At 38.0% G+C, this 27,076-nt stretch overlaps 1 protein-coding gene across 3 annotated transcripts in view; it reads left to right on the top strand.

Moving 5' to 3' along the window:
• Positions 1 to 27,076, top strand: part of UBR1 (ubiquitin protein ligase E3 component n-recognin 1) — a 162,833-nt gene that overhangs the window by 12,639 nt on the left and 123,118 nt on the right. For 2 of the 3 annotated variants that reach the window (XM_031002081.3, XM_055363525.2), the window contains exons 2-6: positions 4,851 to 5,107; positions 8,383 to 8,461; positions 14,285 to 14,395; positions 18,448 to 18,578; positions 21,323 to 21,461. In XM_031002081.3, coding sequence (XP_030857941.1) covers positions 4,851 to 5,107; positions 8,383 to 8,461; positions 14,285 to 14,395; positions 18,448 to 18,578; positions 21,323 to 21,461 — 717 coding nt within the window. Of the gene's footprint in view, positions 1 to 1,612; positions 1,698 to 4,850; positions 5,108 to 8,382; positions 8,462 to 14,284; positions 14,396 to 18,447; positions 18,579 to 21,322; positions 21,462 to 27,076 lie in introns of those variants that run through there. The other variant, XM_063698954.1, reaches the window with a different exon arrangement.

Genomic DNA, 27,076 nt, shown 5'->3' with positions numbered 1-27,076 from the left:
TCATGCTACCATGCCCAGCTAATTTTTGTGTTTTTTTGTAGAGATGGGGTTTTACCATGTTGCCTACGCTGGTCTTGAACTTCTGGGCTCCAGTGATCTGCCTGCCTTGGCCTCCCAAAGGGCTAGGGTTATAGGCATGAGCCATTGTGCCTGGTTGCTGTAAACCTTTGAGTCTGTAGAATAATATTAGAAGAAAACATTGTATAATCAAAGATTTTTGGTGCCTAGAGATGCTCTAATTATTACTAATCCATAGTGGCTGTGAAAAATGGTAGCGCCTCCAGGTTTTGTTACCACTTTAAAAAGAAGAATTAGAAAAACAATTACTGGGCTCTGAAGGCTCTGTAGATGTCTAGCAGTTGTTTAAGGAAGGTCAAATTGTGGTTTAAACAAAACTAATCTACTTAAGTAAGTTCCTTTTTCAGAATGATGTTCCCAAACAGGCGTCTAAGCCATTGGGTCAGAGTTGAAAACATATCTCTAGTCTCCTTGGGGATGAGGGAAATGTTTGGAATGTTTGGGAATTTTAATGTTGAGAACTTGTTAAGAACTTGTTTTTTACAGAATAGTCAATTAGGAAAGCTTTCCCTTAATTTCAAACAGTTATTTTTTTTTTTCCTGGACTTGGTACTTAAAAATTCTTAATTTTATTCCTGTTGAAAATGGGGGAAAATTTTAAAAACAACCAACCAAAGGCAAAAAATCAAACCTATTTTAGTTGAAAAAAATTTTCCACAGTTTGGCAATAATGGAAAACATTTTTGTGAAGAGTGTAACTGAACTTTATTTCCTATAAAAATTCTAGGCTGGGCGCGGTGGCTCACGCCTGTAATCCCAGCACTTTGGGAGGCCAAGGCAGGCGAATCACAAGGTCAAGAGATTGAGACCATCCTGGCCTACATGGTGAAACCCCGTTTCTACTAAAAATACAAAAATTAGCTGGTTGGGGTGGCACGCGTCCGTAGTCCCAGCTACTTGGGAGGCTGAGGCAGGAGAATCGCTTGAACCCAGGGGGCAGAGGTTGCAGTGAGCCGAGATCATGCCACTGCATTCCAGCCTGGTGACAGAGCAAGACTCTGTCTTAGAAAAAAAAAATTCTATACACAAAGTTATAGAAGGCTTAATGTTATCAAAATTTGTTTTGTTTTCTCTGGCAAGAAATGTGTAGCATTTAGCAATTAACTGATAACTTTTATTGTGTACTCGTGCTAGGCCTATAGGATACAGGGATTTGAAGAGCAAAGTTCCTCTCCTCAGGGAACTTACATTCTAATTGAAGAGGCTAGATGTACACATTTAAAGGTAATTAATGATATCAGCCAGTGGTATAAGTACAGAATGAGTACTGCCTTCAAATACTGTATTAGAATTAACAGAAGAAAAATTTTCTTGGGCTGATCAGTGAAGGATTCACTAAGGTTGGCCTTGAGCTGGGCCTTGAGGGATAAATAAGTTGGTGTGGGGGTGGAGGGACAGAGAGCTAGTAGTGAGACTGATGGAGAGGGTATTTAAGGCATCAGCACCCAGACATTCTGCCCAAATCAGCCAAGAGTATAATTTGTTTTGTTTTTTGAGATGGGGTCTCACTCTGTTGCCCAGGCTGGAGTGCAGTGGCATGATCTCCGCTCGCTGCAACCTCTCCCTCTCTGACTCAAGCAATTCTCCCACCTCAGCCTCCCGAATAGCTGGGACCACAGGTATGTGCCACCACGTCTGGCTAATTTTGTTTGTTTGTTTGTTTGTTTTTTTGAGATGGTGTACAGTGGCATGATCTCAACTCATTGCAACCTCCACCTCCCGGGTTCAAGTGATTCTCCTGCCTCAGCCTCCTGAGTAGCTGGGATTACAGGTGCGCACAACCACACCTGGCTAATTTTTGTATTTTTAGTAGAGACGGGGTTTCACCATGTTGCCTAGGCTGGTCTCAAACTCCTGAGCTCAAGTGATCCACCCACCTTGGCCTCCCATAGTACTGGGATTACAGCCACCATGCCCAGCCATGATGTTTTAAAATATCAATTATTCATTATAAAGCATGTGATGACAGATATAATTTAAGAATATTTAGTAGCCTTCAGTAATGTTCGGTAGTTGTTAGCTAAGAGGCATCATTTGTAATTGTAATTACAAAGAAGGCAATAGTTAAAGCAAAAATTAAGAAGGCAAAACTTTATTGTTTTGTTTATTTTACCATTACTGGTTGAGTATCCCTTGTGTTTTGGAATTTGGATTTTTTCAGATTTTGGAATATTTGTATTGTACTGGTTGAACATTCCAAATCTGAAAATCTAAAATCCAAAATGTTACAATGAGCATTTCCTTTGAGTGTCTTGGTTTCTGATTTTTGGGTGTGGGATGCCCAACCTATAATGTGAAATTGAACAAGCCAGTAAAGGTAGATTTTAAAACTATATTTGGCCAGACACAGTGGCTCATGCCTGTAATTCCAGCACTTTGGGAGGCTGAGGTGGGCGGATCACCTGAGGTCGGGAGTTCAAGACCAGCCTGACCAACATGGAAAAACCCCATCTCTACTAAAAATACAAAATTAGCCAGGCGTGGTGGCACGTTCCTGTAATCCCAGCTACTCGGGTGGCTGAGGCAGGAGAATTGCTTGAACCCGGGAGGCGGAGGTTGCATGAGCCGAGATCGTGCCATTGCACTCCAGCCTGGGCAAGAAGAGCAAAACTCCACCTCAAAAAAAATAAAAATAAATAAATAAATAAAATAAAAACTGTATATTTATGTTTGGTTTAGTAGAATGGGCACTGAACTTTAGGACTTAGGATACCTAGTTCTCTTCCTGACATTGATACCAACTGGTGATTTGATGATTTTGGACAAGTCAGTTTACTTCCCTGTGATTCAGCTTTCTCATCTATGAAATGTGAGGGGCTTGTACTCTTTTTTACTCTTAAATTTCTTCTAAACAAGACAAATTGAAAAGAGCTAGTTCTGTGCCTCCTATAATTAAGTAGAACAGTAAGATTTTTTGTTTGGTTTGTAGCGCTGAATATGCAAGATTTTTTTTTTTTTCATTTAGTGCTGTTGATGAAAAGAACCTTAGGTATAACATAGAACATTAGATATTATCTCTATGTTAGTTGTAGTTGTTTCCAGGTATGTAGAGAAAAGTTGTTTGTGTATGAGTACCCCAGAAAAGTTGGAGTAGGAATACTGGAAGGTATATTTATTTTTAAAAGGTATTAGTAAAATAAATTTTAATTTTAAAATTATAAAATTACTTCCAAAATATGGACTCACTGTAAGGATATTACTCATTAGATAAGCAGAGTAATGAATTCCATGAAAATATGCTAAAATCACACCACCCATTTCTGTTAACATTTTGTTAAATAGTCGTCATGATTTTTCTCTATGTAAATGTAAATATAATATTTAACCAAATTGAGATTTTATATATACTGCTTTGTAACCTACTTTACTGAACTGTTTGTTATTAATGCCTTTCCATATTAGTAAATAAACCTCTTCATCATTTCTTGTTTTAATCTTAGACTATAAAAAAAGTTGCATAAATTGTAGCACAGTTCTTTTACCTCCCTCTTTCTGTTTCCTGTAATGTTAACATTTTGCATAACCATAGTATAATTATCAAGGACAGGAAATTAATATAAATACTAACTACAGATCTGATTTGCATTTCATCAGTTTTCCCAGGAATGTGCTTTTTCTGTTCTAGGATCACACCCAGGATCCCAGTTACATTTAGTTATCTCTCTCTTGTCTCCAGTCTGTAACAATGTCTTGATCTTTCCTTGTTTTCATGACCTTAACACTTTTAGAGTACTTTGCAGTTATTGTATGGAATGTCCCTCATTTTGGGTTTGTATGATATTTTCTCATGATTGGAATTAGATTTTACATTTTGGGCAAAAATAACACAAAAATCAGCCAGGTGCTGTGGCATGAGCCTGTAGTCCCCGTCAGATCCATGTCCTTGGGAGGTGGGGAGGATCACTTGAGCCCAAGAGTTCAAGACCAACCTAGGTGAGACCCCTTCTCTATTAAAAAGAAAAAAAAATAATACAATAATGTTGTGGTGTCTTTCTCTCTGTTACTGTCTTTCCCATTGGAGATACTTTGAGACCATTTGGCATCATTTTTTATTTTTTATTTATTTATTTATTTTTGGTTGAGATGGACTCTCGCTCTGTCGCCCAGGCTGGAATGCAGTGGCGCAATCTCAGCTTACTGCAAGCTCCGCCTCCTGGGTTCACGATATTGCCAGTTTTTTATTTTAGCCACTATACTAGGTTGTACAGGGGTATCTCATTGTCATTTTAATTTGTGCTTCCCTAATGACTAATAATGTAAGCATGTTTTCACATGCAAATAAGCCATCTGTAACAGTTTCTTTTAAAGAGCAGAAGGTTTTACTTCTGATGAGGTCCATTTTATCTAGTTTTTTTCCTTTTATGGTTAGTGCTTTTTGTGTTTACAAAATTTTGGCCTATGTTCATTTCGATCTCTCGTTAAATACTCTGGTTTCCTGAAACAAAATGTTTGATGAATGCATTGTCTGTACAGCCTGTGACTGATAATAGAACCACCTTCACATAGCAGGAATTGGGCATTTCAGAAGGGAAGGATAATTCTTACTACAGCTACTCTTCTTTTTTTTTTTTTTTCAGATACCGGTGGTATGTGAGCAGTTGCTTATTTCCAAGCTTAATTTTTTTTAATCACCCACTTTCCTTCTGTATTGGTGAAAGATGAAATATATTGTAAATTACTTTGAAATTGTAGAATTATGTCATTATTTGTGCCCCTAGATGATTAAGAAGGAACTTGTAAGTCAGTCTAATTTTCATCTTCTTTTCTTTTAGTGGTGGGATCAGCAAGTCGATTTTTATACTGCTTTCTTGCATCATTTGGCACAATTAGTGCCAGAAATTTACTTTGCTGAAATGGACCCAGACTTGGAAAAGCAGGAGGAAAGTGTACAAATGTCAATATTCACTCCACTGGAATGGTACTTATTTGGAGAAGATCCAGATATTTGCTTAGAGAAATTGAAGCACAGTGGAGCATTTCAGCTTTGTGGGAAGGTTTTCAAAAGCGGAGAGACAACCTATTCTTGCAGGTAAGAATTAGAAATTTACAGGATTGATTATAATTATTAAAATCCTTTTTTTTTTTTTTTTTTTTTTGAAACAGAGTCTTGCTGTGTGACCCTGGCTGGAGTGCAGTGGTGCGATCTCTGGTCACTGCAACCTCTGCCTCCCAGGTTCAAGCAATTCTCCTGCCGCAGCCTCCCAAGTAGCTAGGATTACGGGTGCCCGCCACCACGTCTGGCTGGGATTACAGGCACCCGCCACCATGCCTGGCTAATTTTCATATTTTTAGTAGAGACAAGGTTTCACCATGTTGGCTAGGCTGGTCTCAAACTCCTGGCCTCAAGTGATCCACATGCCTCAGCCTCACAAAGTGCTGGGATTACAGGCATGAGTCACCGCACCCTGGCCAAGTATTACAATCTTGGTATTTTGTATCTATTTCACGATGTACTTGTGTCTTGGTTTATTGCTATTTATAATACATTTAATCTTATTTATTTTCTTTTATTATACCGTTATAATTTGGTTTTTGCTAGTACAGCTTGTTTCTGAATATATATGTCTTCCAGTTAAATAGTGCTCACTGTTTCTTCCTGTTCTGCAACAGAGTGTCAGTGATAGATTTTTGCCTTGTTCATAATATATCCAGTACACTCTTACCTGAAACTCTTTGGGGCCATTTCAGAATTCTGAATACTTCCCCAGCAGAGTCAGGGCGGGACACTGTAATCAAACACAATCTTTCTTTAAGAAATCTGTGAATATTCATAACAAGTAGTATAAATCATGCCTGTAGTCTCATGTCATTTAAAGTAATTTTTTGCCACCAAGTGAGATTTATTGCCAAACCTACAATCCCAAAACCTTTCAGTTTTGGAGCTATTTGGATTTCAGAGTCTGGCATAAGGGATTTTGAACCTGTAGGAACAGTTGTAATTTAGTTGAATAGAAGAGGCCAGTGGCAGGGAAACTGAAAGCAACTTTAGGCTTTTTATTCTTTGTGAGAGCAGTGCCTTAAACTTCGTGACAGCACAGAGAATGTTTTTACTCCTTACCTCTGCCTGAAATTTGAAATTTAGTTTTCCTTCTTAGAGCTAGTTTAGGTTAGGAGTGTAAAGTTTTAAACTTTATAAATACAGAGAATTGTTTTTACTTCCTTATAATTCTAGGCCTAACTGGTTTATGTACAGTTAACAGTTGTTTAGAACATACTATCTCTCTTTATTCTGTTCTTTTCTCAGGGGAAAAAAATAGCCTTGGCCAGGCGCTGTGGTCATGCCTGTAATCCCAGCACTTTGGGAGGCCGAGGCAGGTGGATCACGAGGTCAGGAGTTCAAGACCAGCCTGGCCAAGATGGGAAACCCCGTCTCTGCTAAAACTACAAAAATTAGCCAGGCGTGGTGGTGGGCACCTGTGATCCCAGCTACTCGGGAGGCTGAGGCAGAGAATTGCTTGAACCCGGGAGACAGAGGTTGTGGTGAGCCGAGATTGTGCCACTGCACTCCAGCCTGGGCAACAGAGCAAGACTCCATCTCAAAAACAAACAAAAAAATAGTCTTTGCATTTTGTGTACCATGTTGCTATATAGTATAGTAAGGGTCATTTATATTCTTACATATTTTTAGCTAAAGCCCAATCAGTTTCAACTAAAGCATGCTAGACATTTGCAGACCTCATGTCTCCAAAAGTTTCATGGAGATATTTTTAGTTGTTACAACTAGGGATGAAGGTACTGGCATCTAGTGTGTAGAGGCCAAGATTCCTGCTAAACATCCTAATGCACAGGACAGTCTGGTTCACCCCCGACAAATGATATCTGGCCCAAAATGTCAGTAGTATTAAGGTTGAAAAATCCTACCCTAAATAGGTCTATAGATCATATATATTTTACAGAATATTATTAGACAACCTATATTTCCTGTTAGCTTTTTAAGTTGTTGTTTTTTTGTTTGTTTGTTTGTTTGTTTGTTTTTGAGACAGAGTTTCACTCTTGTTGCCTAGGCTAGAATACAATGGCGCTATCTCAGCTCACCCGCAACCTCCACCTCCCAGGTTCAAGCAATTTTCCTGCCTCAACCTCCTGAGTAGCTGGGCTTGCAGGCATGCACCACCATGCCTGGCTAATTTTTTGTATTTTTAGTAGAGACGGGGTTTCTCCATGTTGGTCAGGCTGGTCTGGAACTCCCGACCTCAGGTGATCCGCCCACCTTGGCCTCCCATAGTGCTGGGATTACAGGTGTGAGCCACCAAGCCTGGCCAGCCTTTTAAAATCTTTATAAAATTCCCCAATTTTATCTCTTCAATTCTTCTAAATAAGATATTTAAAAAATTAATCCTGGCCAGGCGCAGAGGCTCACACCTGTAATCCCAGCACTTTGGGAGGCTGAGGTGGGCAGATCACTTGAGGTCAGGAGTTCGAGACCAGCCTGGCGAGCATGGTGAAACCCCGTCTCTGCTAAAAATACAAATAATTAGCTGGGCGTGGTGGCGCATGCCTGTAATCCCAGCTACTTGGGAGGCTGAGGTTCGAGAATCTCTTGAACCTAGGAGGCTGAGGTTGCAGTGAGCTATGATTGTGCCATTGCCTTCCACTGCGTTCCATCCTGGGTGACAGAGTGAGATCGTCTCAAAAGAAAAAAAATAATAATCCTGCACTTTGCACTAATTTATATTGTTCTTAATGTCTCCTCCAAAATGTTAAATAAAACAATACATTTAAGAAGTTGTTATTAAGGGAGAGATGAAGAGGGATTGAATTTCTTTCATTTGTTCAATGAATATTAAGTACCCACTATATGCCAGGCATCATTGCAGGTGTTTGGGACACTTCAATGTACAATGAATAAAAATCCCTGCCCTTAGGTTGCTTGCATTCTAATGAACTTTGTCTTTATCCAAGCCTCATTTAACAATGAGCAATCAGCTTTTGTAAAATATATTTGTTTATGTAATAGGATGAGATGATGGTAGTTAATGGAAAAAGTGGATTATTTTTTACAAAACTATTTTTGAATTGTAATCTAACAGTTTGAAACCAGGTCAAGGCCCAAAGTTATGAGAATGATTTCAGAAAGAAAACCAAACATCCAGACCTACACACTTAAATGTGGCTAAAATGAGACTAAAGTTGTGCTAGCAATATTATCTTTGTTCAAAACATTTTAACAATCCAGTTTTTGAAGCATTTTCATATTCAGTTTGTGTACCATAGAGGAAACTTGTTCACATTATATTATAGTCATACCTTGAGCATCAGTGGGAGTCATCTAAATTTTGGAATCTGATTTATGATCTTTTTCAGGGATTGTGCAATTGATCCAACATGTGTACTCTGTATGGACTGCTTCCAGAACAGTGTTCATAAAAATCATCGTTACAAGGTAAGAAAATATAACCATAACCTCTGAATAAGCAGGAATCTGATGGCCATCTAGTCCAAATTCTTGAGTAGTATTCACATTCCTGCTGTAACAGCTCTGATATGTGAACATAGCCATTTTAAAGAAAAGATTGGAAGAGATAAGGGATGTGTGTTGCTTTACAGAAAAGAAAAAAGGAGTAATTTTAGGGACACTCAAGATCAGATATTATGTGATGAAAGGACCAAGATAAACCTTCAGTTGCAGAATAGTCCATAACAACTTTTGAGAACAAGAAAACAAACAAAATTTTGAGCTCTTTGCTCTACAGTGTGTAATATGACCCTTCTTTGTGATCTCTAGCCTTTCAGTAGTTTACTGCTAAAAAAAACTTACAGTAAACCTCTGTGTATTCTTTCTCAAAAATACATACATAGAAATGAACATACACTTACTGTTAAAGATTGTTTTTAATAGAAATGTTTTTTTCATGTTGTTAAATGAGAAAAATGAGCTATAAAAAGAGTGTATTTCTGCAACTATCTCTTTTAATCAGGAAAAAAATGTAGTTTTCAAAGGAAGTTTGTGGAGTTATAAAAATAAAATTTTGTTATACTTTTAAATGTAAAAAGCAAAATATATAAAATTATACATTGTGCTTTTTTAAGAACATATTATATATATAATATTTAACCATATTTTATTTTTATAATTTACCTATTATTGGGGTATTTATTTGGGTTTCAGTTTTTTTAAAATGATAAACAGTGTTAAGTAAATGCCTTTATGTGTAAATAATTTTTTTATATGTAGGATTATTTCCTTAGGATAGGTTCTCAGAAGTGGAATTACTGGATTAAAAAATATGGATTTTTAAGAGAATAAAACGGCAAGAGATAGATTGAGCAAAAAAACTTTGCCAAACATACATCTTAAAAAAAGGCCAGTGCTAAAATTATACAAAGAACTCTTAAAATTCAAGAATAAGAAACCATCCCTTTAAAAAATGGACAAAATATCTGAATAGACACTTCATCAAGAATATATACAAATGATCAGTAGTAAACACACTAAAAGATGCTCAACATCATTTGTCATTAGGGAATTGCAAATTAAAACAATGAGATGTTACTATATACCTGTTAGAATAGTGAACATCCAAAGCACTGACAGCACCAAATGCTGGTGAGGATGTGGAACAACAGGAACTGTTCTTTTTTTTTTTTTTTTTTTTTTTTGAGATGGGGTGTCGCTGTTATTTCCCAGGCTAGAGTGCAATGGTGCGATCTCGGCTCACCACAACGTCCGCCTCCTGGCTTCAAGTGATTCTCCTGCCTCAGCCTCCCGAGTAGCTAGGATTACAGGCGCGCGCCACCACACCTGGCTAATTTTTGTACTTTTAATACACATGGGGTTTCACTCTGCTGGTCAGGCTGGTCTTGAACTCCTGACCTTGTGATCCACCCGCCTCGGCCTCCTGAAGTGCTGGGATTACAGGCGTGAGCCACCGTGCCTGGCCAGGAACTCTTATAACTGGTGGAAATGCAATATGGTATAACTACTTCAGAAGATAATTCAACAGTTTTTTACAGAAGTAAACATACTTTTATCATATGATCCAACAACAGCACTCCTTGGTATTTACACAAATGAATTGAAAACTTATGTCCATACAAAAAAACTGCACACGAAATGTTTTTTTTTTGAGATGGAGTCTGGCTCTGTTGCCTATGCTGGAGTGCAGTGGCACAATCTTGGTTCACTGTAACCTCCGCCTCCTGTGTTCATGCATTTCTCTTGCCTCAGCCTCCCAGGTAGCTGGGATTACAGACGTGTACCACCATGCCCAGCTAATGTTTGTATTTTTAGTAGAGACGGGGTTTCACCATGTTAAGCTGGTCTCAAACTCCTGACCTCAAGTGATCCACCCACCTCGGCCTCCCAAATTGCTGGGATTACAAGTGTGAGCCACCACGCCCGGCCAGTGAATGTTTTATAGCAGCTTTCTTCATGTTTCCCAAAACTTGGAAGCAACCAAGATGTCCTTCAGTAGGTGAATGGAAAAACTGTGGTACATACATACAATGGAATATTGCTTAGTACTATAAAGAAAGGAGCTATCAAGTCATGAAAACACATGGTGGGACCTTAAGTACATATTGATAAATGAAAGCAACAATTCTGAAAAGGCTACATACTGTATGATTCCAACTGTATGACATTTTGGAAAAGACAAAACTGGGGAGGCAATAAAAAAATCAGTGGTTGCTAGTGGCTGGGGGATGATGGTGGAAGGGAATGATAAACCACAGCCTGTGGGTCAAATCTGGCTCGCTATTTTTGTATGGCTTCAAACAGCTGAGAATGTTTTTATATTTTTAGATGGTTAGTTTAAAAAAATGTTTCATGATACATTAAAATTATATGAAATTAAAATTTCAGTGCCCGTAAATAAAGTTTTATTGCAGCAAAGCCATGCTTATTCACTTTTGTATTCTCTGTGGCTGCTTCTGCAATACGGCAGTAGCGTTGAGTAATTTGACAGAGGCTATGTGGCCTGCAAAACCTAAAATATTTATTGTTTGGTTCTTTACACAGAAAGTTTGCTGATTCTTGCTCAAATAGACACCTCAAGAAGGGTACATGTGTAGTGTTCCCTGAGTCCTGACATGTTCAAAATCAGACCTTTATAGCTTGGCTGGAAATAATATCCTTAGTTTGCATTTTCTTTACTTAAAAATACTACTCTGCTATTGTTTCATATGTTGTTACTGAGAAGTCTAATGCCAGTATGATTTTCTTGTCATTATGGTATCTCATCTTTTGCCTGAATACCCTCAGGACTTTTATTTATTTATTTATTTATTTATTTATTTATTTATTTATTTATTTATTTTTGAGACGGAGTCTCGCTTTGTCGCCCGGGCTGGAGTGCAGTGTCACGATCTCAGCTCACTGCAATCTCTGTCTCCCAGGTTCACTCCATTCTCCTGCCTCAGCCTCCTGAGTAGCTGGGACTACAGGCGCCCACCACCATGCCCGGCTAATTTTTTTTGTATTTTTAGTAGAGACGGGGTTTCACCGTGTTAGCCAGGATGGTCTCGATCTCCTGACCTCGTGATCCGCCCGCCTCGTCCTCCCAAAGTGCTGGAATTACAGGCGTGAGCCACTGCTCCTGGCCACCCTCAGGACTTTTATCTTTAAAGTCAAATAGTTTTACTAGGATATATTTTGGAGTTGATGAGTCACTCAAGAATTCATGGGCCCTTTTAGTGTACAGATTCAGGTGTTCTTTTATTTGCAGAAAGTTTTCTTAGTTTATAGTCTTATTTTTAATTTGTTTTTACATTTTAATTTAATTCGATTATTTTTTTTAACCGAGACGAGGTTTCACTGTGTTGCCCAGGTTGGTCTCAAACTTCTGGGCTAAAACAGCCCTCCTGCCTCTGCCTCCCAAGGTGTAGGATTACAGGCATGAGTCACTGTGCCTGGTCTATGGTTTTAAATGTTAGCTGTGTTCCGTTGTTTTGATTTTCTTCTTCGGTGACTCCAGTTATAGTGGCTTTCTTATGCCTGTCCCCCATTTCAATGACTTTCTCTCTGATCCTACTTTTTACTTCATCTCATTTTCATTCTCTTGTATTCCTGCTTTGCTTCAATGTTATTCATTAACTTTTCATTTGAGTCTATATTTTGGATGCTTTGTAATGTAAAATTCATTTCTGGCATGATTTTCTCATCTTCTTGTATTTTTTTTTTCCTGAGTTCAATTAAGTCTCATTTATTCCTGCTTTTTTGTCCCTTTCTGTTTTTAGTTTTTGTATTACTTACTACAGGTGCATGCCACCACACCTGGCTAATTTTTTAATTTTCTGTAGAAATGGGATCTTGCTGTATTGCTCAGGCTGATCTCAAACTCTTGGCCTTTAGTGATCCTCCTGCTTCAACCTCCCAAAGCATTGGGATTACAGGCATGAGCCACTGTGCCTGGCCAGTTTTTCTATTTCTGATAAAAGGTGTTTTAATCTGATTCAAGTCATAATCACCAAATGCTTGTTTGACTCCATGTAATTGAGGTTGGAGCATTGTGTTATAGTTTTCTTTAGCTTTGTGATTGGGTTTTGGCTCTTATTTGCATTTTTGCCCCTCCCCTTTTAATTTTTACATGTCTATGTGAATATGGGCTGCTTTTTCTGTTCTTTCTCATTTCATGCTCAAGGGTTACAAGTGCTCTCTTCTGTCAGTTCTTCCATTTTCTGTGTAATTTCTTTTTTTGTTGATGATATTAGTGGTGGTGATGTGAAGGGAGGGTTTGGCATGTCTTGTTTCTCTCTCATTTCTATAGAATTTTCCCTTATATCCCTTTTTCCTTCATTGCCACATCTTTAGGGGTTTCTACTCTGTGAAAATGTATCTGATTTTCTTCCAAAAGTACTGCTTCTCTGAGTTTGCCACCTCTTGTCCTTCTCACTTTCTTTGTGAATCAAGTCCCAACTCATGTTCAGGTTTCATCCCTTAGCATTGGGCTTTCTCTTTTGGGGGTGACTTTTTTTCTGTGTTTCAGTGTTTCTTCTAAGTCCTCTGCACCTCTGCACTTTTTCATGGAGTCTTTTAAGCTCCCTTCTCTTGCTATCTGCACCCACAGGCTTGAAGGGATAGGCAATGGGAATTCTTTTGGAGTACGTCATATGAACGTTGTGGTAATTTTTTTTTGTTGTTCTCCTAGTAAATGCTGAAAGTATGGATAATGTATGGTTTTAGTGTTCTCCTTATTCTTTTTATGTTTTGGAGGAAGTTTTGAGGAAGATTCAAAATCAGGTTGTTGCCATCATCCTCTACCTGAGGTAGTATATTTTGGATAATTTTTTTTCAGCAACACTGAAAGGATAAAGTTTATAAATAAGTTTTAGTTGCTATGGGATATTTGTGTAAATTAAAATAGTTTATACATTTCTTAAGTACTATGTAATCATCATAATGAGTTTTTTTAAGTTTGTTTAATTAAAAAAATCTTATCAGGTTGAGCATGGTGGCTTATGCCTGTAATCCCAGCACTTTGGCAGGCTGAGGTGGGCGGATCACCTGAGGTCGGGAGTTTGAGACCAGCCTGACCAACGCAGAGAAACCCCGTCTCTACTAAAAATACAAAATTAGCCAGGCGTGGTGGTGCATGCCTGTAGTCCCAGCTACTTGGGAGGCTGAGGCAGGAGAATCGCTTGAACCCGGGAGGCAGAGGTTGCGGTGAGCCAAGATCACGCCATTGCACTCCAGCCTGGGCGACAAAAGTGAAACTCCATCTCAAAAAAAAAAAAAAAATCTTATCACTCAAAAATTCTAGAGGGGAGTGGGGAGGGATAGCATTGGGAGATATACCTAATGCTAGATGACGAGTTAGTGGGTGCAGCACACCAGCATGGCACATGTATACATATGTAACTAACCTGCACAATGTGCACATGTACCCTAAAACTTAAAGTATAACAATTAAAAAAAAAAATTCTAGGTGTTGTATAGATTATTTTCGCACACTTTGCAATCTGTTCTTCTCCATTAGTCAAATTTAAACAACTGTTATTTAAAAATTAGAGTTATGTTTCAAAAGCTTATCAATTTTGGCAGTTCATTTTTGTTATGATGAAGTATTCAGAATTTGGAAGTTTTGGTTTGTTGGTTTGTTTTTTAGATAACTAATCGAAAATGGTTTTTGTTACATCCAGTTAATATTACATTGAACTCAATTAAGGTTGGAGTATTGGTGAGCATTTATTATTTGAGTCATCTTTATCATTCTTCATGCTTAGTAAAATGTTTGAAATCAAGACAAACTCATTTTTCCTTTATCAGATGCATACTTCTACTGGAGGAGGGTTCTGTGACTGTGGAGACACAGAGGCATGGAAAACTGGCCCTTTTTGTGTAAATCATGAACCTGGAAGAGCAGGTACTATAAAAGAGGTAAGAATGCTATTTTGTTAAAAATTGTTAACTATTTTAAGTTTGCTGAGATTAGATAAGAATAAATGTTATGTGTATAGATTCCAGTTAGAACCCTGCTATTTTTATTCTCATATTTAGGTGTAAGGAGGCTTTTTTTCTAGCTCCAAAGAAGCTGAGGATTTGATAATGTCTCTAAAGAGAGAATGAATTTACAATGAAAAGATGAATTCAGAATATGTTTTGTTAAGCAATCAACTTGATACATGAGAGTACACAGGTCAGGCGCTATGGCTCACGCCTGTAATCCCGGCACTTTGGGAGGCTCAATCACCTGAGGTCAGGAATTTGAGACCAGCCTGGCCAACATGATGAAACCCTGTCTCTACTAAAAATACAAAAATTAGCCAGGTGTGGTGGCACACACCTGTAATTGCAGCTACTTGGGGGGACTGAGGCACGAGAATCACTTGAACCTGGGAGGTGGAGGTTGCAGTGAGCCAAGATCATGCCACTGCACTCCCTCCTGGGCGACAGAGTGAGACTATCTCAAAAAGGAAAATAGTACACAACATATAAGCCTAAATGAACAAAAGGAAGTAATTATTAATAGATAAGAGTAGCATATAGTGAATTAGAAGAGTAGAGCTGATATATAAATTCAGTAATTGCTTTTCTTAAATAAAATGTCAATTAGATTACATAGATATATCCCAGTCAAGGAAATAAAGAAGTTTGAGCAAGCCCAGATATAGACAATTAGAAATGAGAATAGGAAAATAACCATAGAATCACAAATACAGAAGGAATCACGAGGATTATAAAATACTCTTTTAATGATTTTGTGCAATTACACTTGAAAATGGATTATCTTATCAGATAGTATAGAGTGCAATATTTTTATTAGAAAGCAGAGAGAAAACTTGGTCAGTTACATTGAAGAAATTCAGAAAATTGTCACAAGAAAGTACTTGCCCCAGAATGCCATGTTCAGAAGTTTTACAGATGAATTATTTCACAACTTCAAGGAATAAATAGTTTTTGCGCTCTTTAAACTGTTGTGGATATCCCTAAAGCAGCAAACACCTGTAGGGCACATATGTTGATCTTTTAAGTACCATTCCACTCTTACAGCAATAAGGTATTTCTTGTTGTCAGAAATACCTGGTTCCAGGTCTGGGTCAGGGGAAGTATAAGGCAAGCTCATGCAAAAGAACGTAGGACCCAGCTTGAAAAGGTTCACATTGAGCTTACTTGGATAATTGAAGCATCAAAAGAAAAAACAATAAATAACCAATATAATTGATTGAATCACATTGAATATATAAAAATCCGTGAGTTCCTAATGAAACCTAAATGAGAGCTAGATGAAGTAGAACCTGTTTCTGACAATGACAAGTAGCTGTACTATCAATTTCTTACTATTAAAATTGGTAAAGGGAATGAAGTAAGCGCTTATCCTGCCTTTTCAATAAGAATTGTATTTCATGGTAACCAAGTATCTCTAGTTCATTAGGAAAAGCTTTTCTTTCTAGAGAAATGCTAGCTGTTAGACAAGGAATGATAGAACTAGAAAAATCAACATTTTGTCAACCATAAGGAAATATTTGATTCAGACAAGGATGCTAAAATTCTTAAGACTTAGGTTGATGAGGAACAGTATTTACTTTTACATACTTCTAAATTATTGATTATTTGCTAGTCATAAGGGGAAAAAACTGAAACTTTACAATGCGGTTATCATACTGTCATCACCTGAAATCAGTCATTAATATTAACGTCATTAATAATGAAGTGATATGGCATAATAAGCTTTTTGTTTTTGTTTTTGTTTTTTTTTGTTTTTTTGAGACAGAGTCGCCCAGGCTGAAGTGCAGTGGTATGATCTCGGCTCATTGTAACCTCCACCTCCTGGGTTCAAGCAGTTCTCATGTCTCAGCTTCCCGAGTAGCTGAGATTATAGGTGGCATACGCCACCACATCCGGCTAATTTTATATTTTTAGTAGAGATGGGGTTTCATCACGTTGGCCAGGCTGATTCAAACTCCTGGATTCAAGTGATTCATCTGCCTCGGCCTCCCAAAGTGCTGGGATTACAGGTGTGAGCCACCACGCCCAGCCAGCTTAATAAGCTTTTCATATGATATACAATGAAGTACATAGTTTTAACATTTGAAAACCAATCAATGTAATACACCATATAAATATAATAAAAACCACATTATCATCTCAGTAGATGTAGCAAAAACATTTGACAAAATCCAGTACCCTTTCATGATAAAAATATTTCAACAAACTTAGAAGGAAACTTCCTCAACCTGATAAAGGACATCTATGAGAAACTCACAGTTAATATCACAGTTAATGCTGAAACAGTGGATGTTTTCCTCCTGAAGTCAGAAACAAGACAAGGATGTCTGCTTTTGCTATATCTGTTCAATATTGTATTGGAGGTTCTACCAAGGAATTTAGGGAAGAAAAGTAGTAAAAGGCATCCACGTTGGAAAGGGAGAAGTAAAACTAGCTCTGTTTGCAGAGGACGTGATTTTGTAGACACCAGTCTGTTTTATCAGTTACAACCATAAAATATACACATCTTCGGCCATAAAATACACACAACTGGTGGCTCACGCCTGTAATCCCAGCACTTTGGGAGACTCAGGCAGGAGGCTTATTTGAGACCAGGAGTTAGAGACCAACCTGGGCAACTGTGATTTTGTTTATGAAAAATCCTAAAGAATCTATAAAGAGTCATTTTTTATTCTATTTATATGGTGTATTACATTGATTGATTTTTAGATGTTAAAACTATGTACTTCATTTTATATCGTATGAGAAGCTTATTATGGTGGCTGGGTGCAGTGGCTCATGCCTGTAATCCCAGCACTTTGGGAGGCTGAAGTGGGTGGATCACTTGAGGCCAGGAGACCCTATCTCTACAAAAATTTAAAAATTAGCTAGGTGTGGTAGCACATGCCTATAGTCCTAGTTACTCAGGAGGCTGAGGTGGGAGGGAAATACAAGTAATTTTTGTAACATTATCTTGTATCCTGCAATCTTGCTGATCTTTTTACATTATTTTTTACATCTTGGCCAATACTTGTTATTTTCTGCATTTTTTGTTATGGCCACCTAGGTAGTTGTGAAGTGGTATCTCATTGTGATTTGGGTTTGCATTCCCTGATGGCTTATGATATGGAGCATTCAAATGGATTTCATAACTCATTGGCTTGAACAAGCTTTTTATTAATGTTTTGTAATGAAAAGAACATTGCTTTTTTGTGGGAGTCAGAAGACCCAGATTTTAGTCATGTTTCTGCTATTTGTAAGCTCTGTGATCTTAGATGGGTTCCTTATCTTTTTTTTTTATGGTTAAGCATATGACATTAATTTATCATCTTAACCGTTTTTAAGAATATAGTTCAGTAGTGTAGATATAGAGTTCAGTAGTATTAAGTATATTCACATTGTTGTGTAACAGATCTTAAGAACTTTTTCATCTTGTAACACTGAAACTCTTTACCCACTGAACAACCTTCTGCCTACACCCAGCCTTTGGCAACCACCTTTCTATCTTCTGCTTCTATTATTATGACTACTTTAGATACTTCGTGTGAGCAGAATCATATAGTATTTGTCCCTCTGTGACTGGCTGGGTTCTATTTCTTTTCAATGTCATTAATACCTGTTCTGCCTGAGAGAGAGCCATGAGGATCTGGTGAAACAAGCTGTGAGAAAAGTCTTTGTAAGCTATAAGGGATAAACAGTTGTTACGTGATATCATCGTAATTAGCTACTCAGGCAGGTAGGAACATTCATAAGAGAGTATATCACTAATGGGAAGACTTCATGGTTCTGCCTCCTTTCTGTCATCAGTAACACCAACTTGGCCACAAGGGGTTAAGCTAAACTGATCTAAATATATAGCAACCCTCTTGAGCTCAACTTGAATTCATTCCTGGACGATGTTGTAATGAATTCAGCAAAGTGATTATTTTAACTTAACATTACCTTCCTTATCCATTTATTTGTATACAGTCTTGACTAGTATGTTTTTCTCGGCTTTTTTATAGAATTCACGCTGTCCGTTGAATGAAGAGGTAATTGTCCAAGCCAGGAAAATATTTCCTTCAGTGATAAAATATGTCGTAGAAATGACTATATGGGAAGAGGAAAAAGAACTGCCTCCTGAACTCCAGATAAGGTGGGGAAAACTGTCAAACGGAACAAGTTTTAGTGATGGTTATTTGTATTGCAAAATGTGTGTTTGATAATTGTTTTTGTTATTTACTGCCTAATTATCATTATGAAAAATTCTTAGTGACTTATCTCTTGGGAATATTTCAAAATGTCTGTTTGTATGAGATACTTTGCTAGGCACCATCCAGAAGCTAAGCCAAAAGAGTAGTGTATCAGGAGCTTTGAATTTTTACGGAAAAAAAATCAACATTTTTGGGGTCCTGTTCTAAATGATTTATAAGGACCTAGCAGCCTCTCATCCCACTAGGTAAGTAAACTGCCCAGTTTGATCCTGGCCTGCACTAATGTCTGGTTTCCTCAGGAGGTTCGTTAACAAAGATAGGGACTTTGGAACAGTGTATCTCCATTTAGCCCGGGTTTTTAGCTCTTGTCCTGATCAAGAAAAGTTTGATGGGAATGAGGAAATGGCCCTTTCCCCTGTGCCTTGGTGGTGTCTAGGATTATTGAAATTATAGGGATGTAGCTTTTTTTTTTTTTTTTTTTTTTAGCTAGAACGCAGCAATTTCTGGTAGCCATAAGTCTTTCAGTGACAGTAATATTTGCTCTTAATTTATAAATGCAAAGAGGAATTCTGGACCTGATATGAAGATAACTTTGAGTTGTGTGAGAATTTTTCTACCTATGTAATATTAGGATTTTCACAAAATTGCAGCCCAAATCTAAATAGTCATTCTTTGAGTTTACTGGCTATTTTCATTTGTTTTGTTTTAAAGGGAGAAAGAAGTAAGAATTCTAATCAATAGAGACATTAAATGTACTATTTTGACTCTTATTAGGCTAAAAACCACTTGTGGAAATAAATGTCACGACAAACTGCATCCACAAATATGTTAATTTCCAACAGGTGTTAATGTCAGTTAAACCTTTTAAGTCACTTTATGTTGGTAAACATAATATGAGCCATCTGCTCATAAAAAAACGAGGATTGCTTGAGTGTCATTTTGTATGTGGGTAGCACGGGTCTTTGGGTTCACACATCTGAATTCTAGGCCCTCTCATTGCCTGTTGGCATTGTGACCATGACATATTGGCCTTTTAACCCCTTTAGTCTCTGTTTTCTAAAACATAAGAGGGCTGAGAAAATATGCCCCTCAGAGTTTTGAGGATCAATTGAGCGTATTGTAAAAGTATATTACATATTGTTTAAAACTGGGAACATAGGCCGGGCGCGGCGGCTCACGCCTGTAATCCCAGCACTTTGGGAGGCCGAGGTGGGTGGATCACGACATCAGGAGATTGAGACCATCCTGGCTAGCATGGTGAAACCCTGTCTCTACTAAAAATACAAAAATTAGCTGGGCATCATGGCGGGCCCCCGTGGTCCCAGCTGCTTAGTAGGCTGAGGCACGAGAATGGCGTGAACCCAGGAGGCAGAGCTTGCAGTGAGCCGAGATTGCACCACTGCACTCCAGCCTGGGTGACAGAGCGAGACCGTCTCAAAAAAAAAAAAAAAATACTGAACACATATGTAGCCCGTGGCAGCTGTTTTTACATATCTTGTGAGATCCTCATAACACTCTTGAATGTAGATATTATGTTCTTTTTGGAGATGAAAAAGCACTGTCATCTCAGCAAGATTAAAAGATTAGGTGAGCTGTCTTAAGGTCCTGTTGCCAAAATGGCAGTGCTGGCGCTTAAGTCTATACTGTATACTTCTTGAAACTAACTTAAATGTACATTAATACCAGTATCACTTAAATAGAAGGTAAAAACAAAAATAAATTCAATAAAAACTAATTGTTAATAAAATCTGTTTATTTATCATTGCTTGCTTCAAGGTTCTGAGCCTGAGGCCTGTCTCCTTTTGTCAGAATAGGAGATAAGCAAGAGTTAAGGGTAGTATTAAAAACATACAGTCAGGCCGAGACAGGTGGATCACCTGAGGTCAGGAGTTCAAGACCAGCTTGGCCAACATGGTGAAACCCTGTCTCTACTAAAAATATAAAAATTAGCCAGGTGTGGTGGTGGGCACCTGTAATCCCAGCTACTCAGGAGGCTGAGACAGGAGAATCACTTAAACACGGGAGGCGGAGGTTGCAGTGAGTTAAGATTGCGCCACTGTACTCCAGCCTGGGTGACAGAGTGAGATTCCATCTAAAACAAAACAAAACCCAAAAACATACGGTCACTGAACTGAGACTTTTGAAAGTAATATGAAAAATTGGGGAAAAAACATGGAAAAGGAAACATTTTTATCAGAGTTTTAAAAAGTGATGGCACTATACCACTTAAAATCAAATTCTGGGCTGGGCATAGTGGCTCACGCTTATAATCCTGGCACTTTGGGAGGTCGAAACAGGCGGATTGCTTGAGCTCAGGAGTTTGCAACCAGCCTGGAGAAAATGGCGAAGCATCTCTACAAAAAATACAAAAATTAGCTGGGGTGTGGTGACACGTGCCTGCAGTCTCAGATACTTAGGAGGCTGAGGTGGGAGGATTGCTTGAGCCTGGAAGGGAGTGGTTGCAGTGAGTCGAGGTTGCGTCACTGCACTCCAGCCTGGGTGACAGAGTGAGACCCTGTTTCAAAAAAAAAAAAAAAAATCAAATTCTATATTACTTTTATGGTGTTACTTTCCCACAGGTTGGAAACTACACAGATGTTATATATTAATTTTGTCTTTTTTTTTTTTTTTTTACTTTTCCTTTATTTGTTGTAGTATCCAAATATATATGTTTTTTTTCTAACAGGGAGAAAAATGAAAGATACTATTGTGTCCTTTTCAATGATGAACACCATTCATATGACCACGTCATATACAGCCTACAAAGAGCTCTTGACTGTGAGCTCGCAGAGGCCCAGTTGCATACCACTGCCATAGACAAAGAGGTTTGTGGTCTCCTTTTGAATTGCGTTTCTGTTTTCTGTCAGCTTCCTGGCAGCCAGGTGTTGACTGAGCCCTTGCTCAGTATTGTGCTAGGTCTGACCGTCCTCTCCATTTATTCCTTACATCCTAGGTAAATCGGTTAGAACTTCAGTTTCGTGTGTATATCATAAATTTAAATAACTATTTATAACTTTCATCTTTTATTTTAAATAATTAGAAAGTTACTGAATTTATTTGGCAAAGCGTAGGTAAGAATGTCATCTCAACTTTAGTCTGGTCCTATAATTATTTATTGAATGAATAAGTGTATGAATTATGAAAAGTTGGTAATTTCTGAGGTCTTAACATGATTTATTTAAATTATTTTTAGAGTAATATTAGTTCTATGGCTCAGTTGATTTAACATCCATCCAGAGCAAAATGGGTTCTTCAAGTAATATAAGTATATAAAAGGAATACTAACCTCATCCCTGCCCTTGGGTGCAGTATAATCTAGAGTAAGAAATAGCATGACATTCGTCATTTAATTTTTTCATTTTTAATGTACTTTTTAAAAACACATGGTTTAATATAGAATTAGAATAGGTGGTTAACTTTCTCTGTGTTTCGTATGTATAGCTTATGTGATCGCAAATTATTAATGAAAAAGCAAATGAAGTCAAAAAAACAAAAGGGTACGAACAGCTAATAATAGCTAACATTTATGAAGTATTTACATATGTCAAACATGGTATACTTTATATGTAATATCTCATTTAAGCCCTATAACCATAAGTCAACTCTTTGAGATTGATACTCATATTATTATCTCTATTTCATAAACCTGTGTTTGTACCTGGAAAACTAAGAGGATCAATATCTTGGCACACCAGTAACCCATTCTGAGTACATAAGAATTCTGGTTAGAATGGCATTCTTCAAAGTTTAATGTTCACATGAATAGATCTTATTAAAAATGCAGATTCTAGGGGCCAGGTGCTGTGGCTCATGCCTGTACTTCTAGCACTTTGGGAGGCTGAGGTAGGAGGATCGCTTGAGGCCAGGAGTTTGAGACCAGCCTGGCCAACATAAAGAGACTCTGTCTCTACAAAAATACTAAAACAAAACAATGCAAATTCTGATTTGCTATGGGGTATGCAGTTCAGTTCTTCATTTCTAACAAGTTCCCATTCACAATTGCTACAGAGAGAATAAAATACCTAGGAATACAGCTAATAAGGGAAGTGAAGGACCTCTTCAAGGGGAACTACAAACCACTGCTCAACAGGACATGAACAAATGGGAAAAAACATTCCATCTTCATGGATGGGAAGAATCACCATTGTAAAAACGACCATACTGCCCAAAGTAATTTTTAGGTTCAATGTTATTCCCATTAAACTACCATTAATGTTCTTCACAGAATTAGAAAAAACTGTTTAAAAATTCAAATGGAACCAAAAAAGGGCCTAAATAGCCAATATAATCCTAAGCAAAAAGAACAAAGCTGGAGACACCATGCTACCCTACTTTATACTACTAGTCTGTACTAACCAAAACAGCATGGTACTGGTACAAAAGCAGACACATAGACCAATGGAACATAATAGAGAACTCAGAAATAAGACCACACACCTAGAACCATCTGATTATTGACAAACATGACAAAAACAAGCAATGGGGAAAGGATTCCCTATTCAATAAATGGTGCTAGGATAACTGGCTAGCCATATGCAGAAAATTGAAACTGGACCCCTTCCCTATACCTTATACAAAAATTAACTCAAGATAGATTAAAGACTTAAATGTAAAACCCCAAACTATAAAACCCTAGAAAAAAATCTAGGCAGTACCATTCAGGACATAGGCATGGGCAAAGATTTCATGACAAAAACACCAAAAGCAATTGCAACAAAAGCAAAAATTAGTAAATGGGATCTAATTAAACTAAACAGCTTCTGCATAGCAAAAGAAACTATCATCAGAGTGAACAACCTACAGAATAAGAGAACATTTTTGCAATTTGTCCATCTGATGAAGGTTTAGTACCCAGTCTACAAGGAACTTAAACAAATTTGCAAGAAAAAAAACCAACAACCTCACCAAAAAGTAGGCAAAAGACATGAACAGACACTTCTCAAAAGAAGACATATATGCAGCCAGCAAACATGAAAAAAAGCTCAACATCATTGATCATTAGAGAAATGCAGCCATAAAAAGGAACAAGATTATGTCCTTTGCAGGGATGTGGATGGAGCTGGAAGCCGTTATCCTTAGCAAACTAATGCAGGAAAAGAAAACCAAACACTGCATGCTGTCATTTATAAGTGGAGCTGAATGATGAGAACACATGGCCACTTGGTGGGGAACAACACACTCTGGGGCCTGTCGGGGGTGTGGGGGGAGAGAGAGTATCAGGAAGAATCGCTAATGGATCCTGGGCTTAATACCTAGGTGATGGGTTGATCTCTGCGGCAGACCACCATGGCACACGTTTACCTCTGTAAAAAACCTGCCCATGTACCCTGGAAATTAAAAGTTGGAGAAAAAAAGGAAAGGAAGAGAATAGGAGAACCAATCAGAGGAAGAAAGAGAAAAGTGGGCAAAGAAAGAAAAGGCAAGAAGAATAGAGATAGGAAAAGAAGACAGAAAATAATAGAAGAAAAAGAAAGTGAAATGGGGTATTTAGCGAACATTTTTTAGTCCTTCAGAATGGTACCAGATTTGGTCAGATGTCAATACCTATATTACTATTGCTACATTTTACTTATAGGTCATAGAAGGAACTTTAAAGGTTAATCAGGCTTATGATTTTCAACTACAGTACTAGTTGTACAAAGTAAAATCTACTTGGGATGTTAGATTTTCACAACAATTATTAAATATATATTTATACCCTGTCTCATTCAGAAAACGTTAGGTGGCTGTAATCACAAAGACCTTAAAAGACAATCTTTAAATATCCTTCTTAGGAGAAAAATGGAGCCTTTTGTTTTTGTCCTAGTAGGACCCTGTTTGATGATAAAGATGTAAGATAGGGCCGGGTGTGGTGGCTCATGCCTGTAATTCCAGCACTTTGGGAGGCTGAGGCGGGCGGATCACCTGAGGTCGGGAGACTAGTCTGGCCAACCTGGTGAAACCCCATCTCTACTAAAAATACAAAATTAGCCGGGCGTAGTGGCACATGCCTGTAATCCCAGCTACTCAGGAGGCTGAGGCAGGAGAATTGTTTGAACCTGGGAGGTGGAGGTTGCAGTGAACTGAGATTGCACCACTGCACTCCAGTCTGGGCAACAGAGCGAGATTCTGTCTCAAAAAAAAAAAAAAAGATGTAAGATAGGAAATAGTGAAAAACAAGTGAAATTGGCCATCCTTGTATTGAGAGAACAATATCCCTGGTTCTCTAACTTGTGCTTTTAGCGCTTAGAAAGTTTGTTTCTCTGACTGCTTTGCTTGTTGGACAGCTCTCATTCTTAGAAAAATTTTTTTCCTGTTTTCAGCCAAAATCTTCCTCCATGTGTTTTTAGACTAATTTCTTATTGAACAAACCAGAAAAGCTCTTCTTTTGCTTTCAGATGGCAACCCATCAAATAGTTTTAAAAAACTGTAATTTCTTATGTTTGCTTTCCTCTGTTTTCTTCAACTGTCCTGTGATAATAACCTCATAGTGCTCAAGCTCTATTTCCTTCTCTCCACCTCCTCCCCCGGGTAAATAATAGTTTATCAAAGATTTTCTTAAAATGTGGTACTCTAAATGTTCACTAAACATTTATTAAAGCACTTTGAGGAAATACCAAGATGAATCAGATTGAATCTACCTTCAAAAGATTATTCTCTACTGTTCTTATGAGAGAAACAGGCATTCAAAGGCCGGGCACAGTGGCCCACGCCTGTAATCCCACCACTTTGGGAGGCTGAGGCGGGTGGATCTCCTGAGGTCGGGAGTTTGAGACCAGCCTGACCAACATGGAGAAATGCCGTCTCTACTAGAAATACAAAATTAGCCAGGCGTGGTGGTGCATGCCTGTAAACCCAGCTACTTGGGAGGCTGAGGCAGGAGAATCACTTGAACCCAGGAGGTGGAGGTTGCAGTGAGCCAAGATCACACCATTGCATCCATTGCATCCAGCCTGGGCAACGATGAACGAAACTCCATCTCAAAAAATAATAATTAAAAAAAAAAAGGCAGGCATTCTGAAAAAATTTAAAGATGTAATAGTGCTCTTTTTAAAGTTCATATTTTTAAAAAATTAATTTTATTTTAAGAGACAGGGTCTCAGTATGTTGCCCACACTTGTCTTCAACTCCTGGGCTCAGGTGATTCACCCACCTTGGCCTCCCAAAGTGCTGGGATTACAGGTGTGAGCCACTGCACTTGGCTCCTGGGTCACATTTTTGCCGTCTTATGTACAAGGTTAATATTGCAGATTGTAAGAGAAAATCTTGGTAGATATCAAGATATATTATTGTGGTAGGATTACTGTGAGCTATCATGATCGTAGGACTCTAAAAAGACACATACCAGTAGGATAAACCAGTGTCCCAGGAGAAGAATTAGCTTGGAAAAGCGTGGAGCTGTGCTTTGTCGGTTTTCATATGGAATGGAAAGATCTGTGTCTCCCAGTGTTTGCCCTATCTCTTCCTAGCCTTTATTCCTGTTACTGCTCTCCTCTATAGTCAAAGTGGAGAAGGCCTGTAGCTACAGCTAGCTAATCTATCTACTTAGGTTAGATAGGTTGTCTTGTTTTGGGGTCCCAAAGCTCCATAAGGTGATGGTGATTGCAAGAAAAGCTTTTAAATAAATGATTATTCAAAAGGTAAAGTAGGACATGAAATAATGTTGTACACCCAACTGAGGTAAAAAATGTACTCCTTGGCTAGAAGAAACTGTGTTGCAGTTAGTCTGTTTTACAAACCCTTAAAGATACACACTTGTAGTTCTGTGTTTTCAGCTATAGTATGAGGATAAAGATAACCTATTAGAAATCACTTGGAAAGAATTTTTTTTTTTCGGAGTAGACATGCCAGCCCAAGCCTAGGAAATCAGAATTGGGAGTATGGGGAAGAGAAGAGGAAAGAAATGCCCACGTATTTTAAAAACACTGCCTCCCTTCAGTTGATCTACTCCCACCCCCGTATTTTTTGGTCATTAAGAAAGGTTATTTTTGTTGGATTCCTGTAGTCCCAGCTACTTAGGAGGCTGAGCCTGGGAGTTCAAGGCTGTAGTGAGCTTTGATCACACCACTGCCTTCCAGCCTGAACAACAGAGTGAGACCCCATCTCCATTCAGTCAATCAATAACATTTTTAATGGTGGTAAAATCTACATAACATACAATTTACCATTTTAATCTTTTTCTAGGTGTACCATATACTAGTGTTAACTATCTTGTCGTGCAACAGATCTCTAGAACTTTTCCATCTTGCAAAACTGAAACTTTATATCCATTGAACAATTCCCCCTTTTCCCCTCCCTCTATCCCCTGGCAACCACCAATTCTACTTTCTAAGAGCTTGACTATTTTAGATATCTCATACAAATGAGATCATGCAGTATTTGTCTGTTTGTATATATATATATATATATACACATATATACATATATGTACAGTATTGTACTGTATACAGTATATATACAC

This window comes from Gorilla gorilla, chromosome 16 (assembly GCF_029281585.2).
Source record: "Gorilla gorilla gorilla isolate KB3781 chromosome 16, NHGRI_mGorGor1-v2.1_pri, whole genome shotgun sequence".
NCBI lineage: Eukaryota > Metazoa > Chordata > Mammalia > Primates > Hominidae > Gorilla > Gorilla gorilla.
The sequence above is the reverse complement of the archived record's forward strand: the minus strand, read 5'-3'. Positions and strand labels throughout refer to the sequence as shown.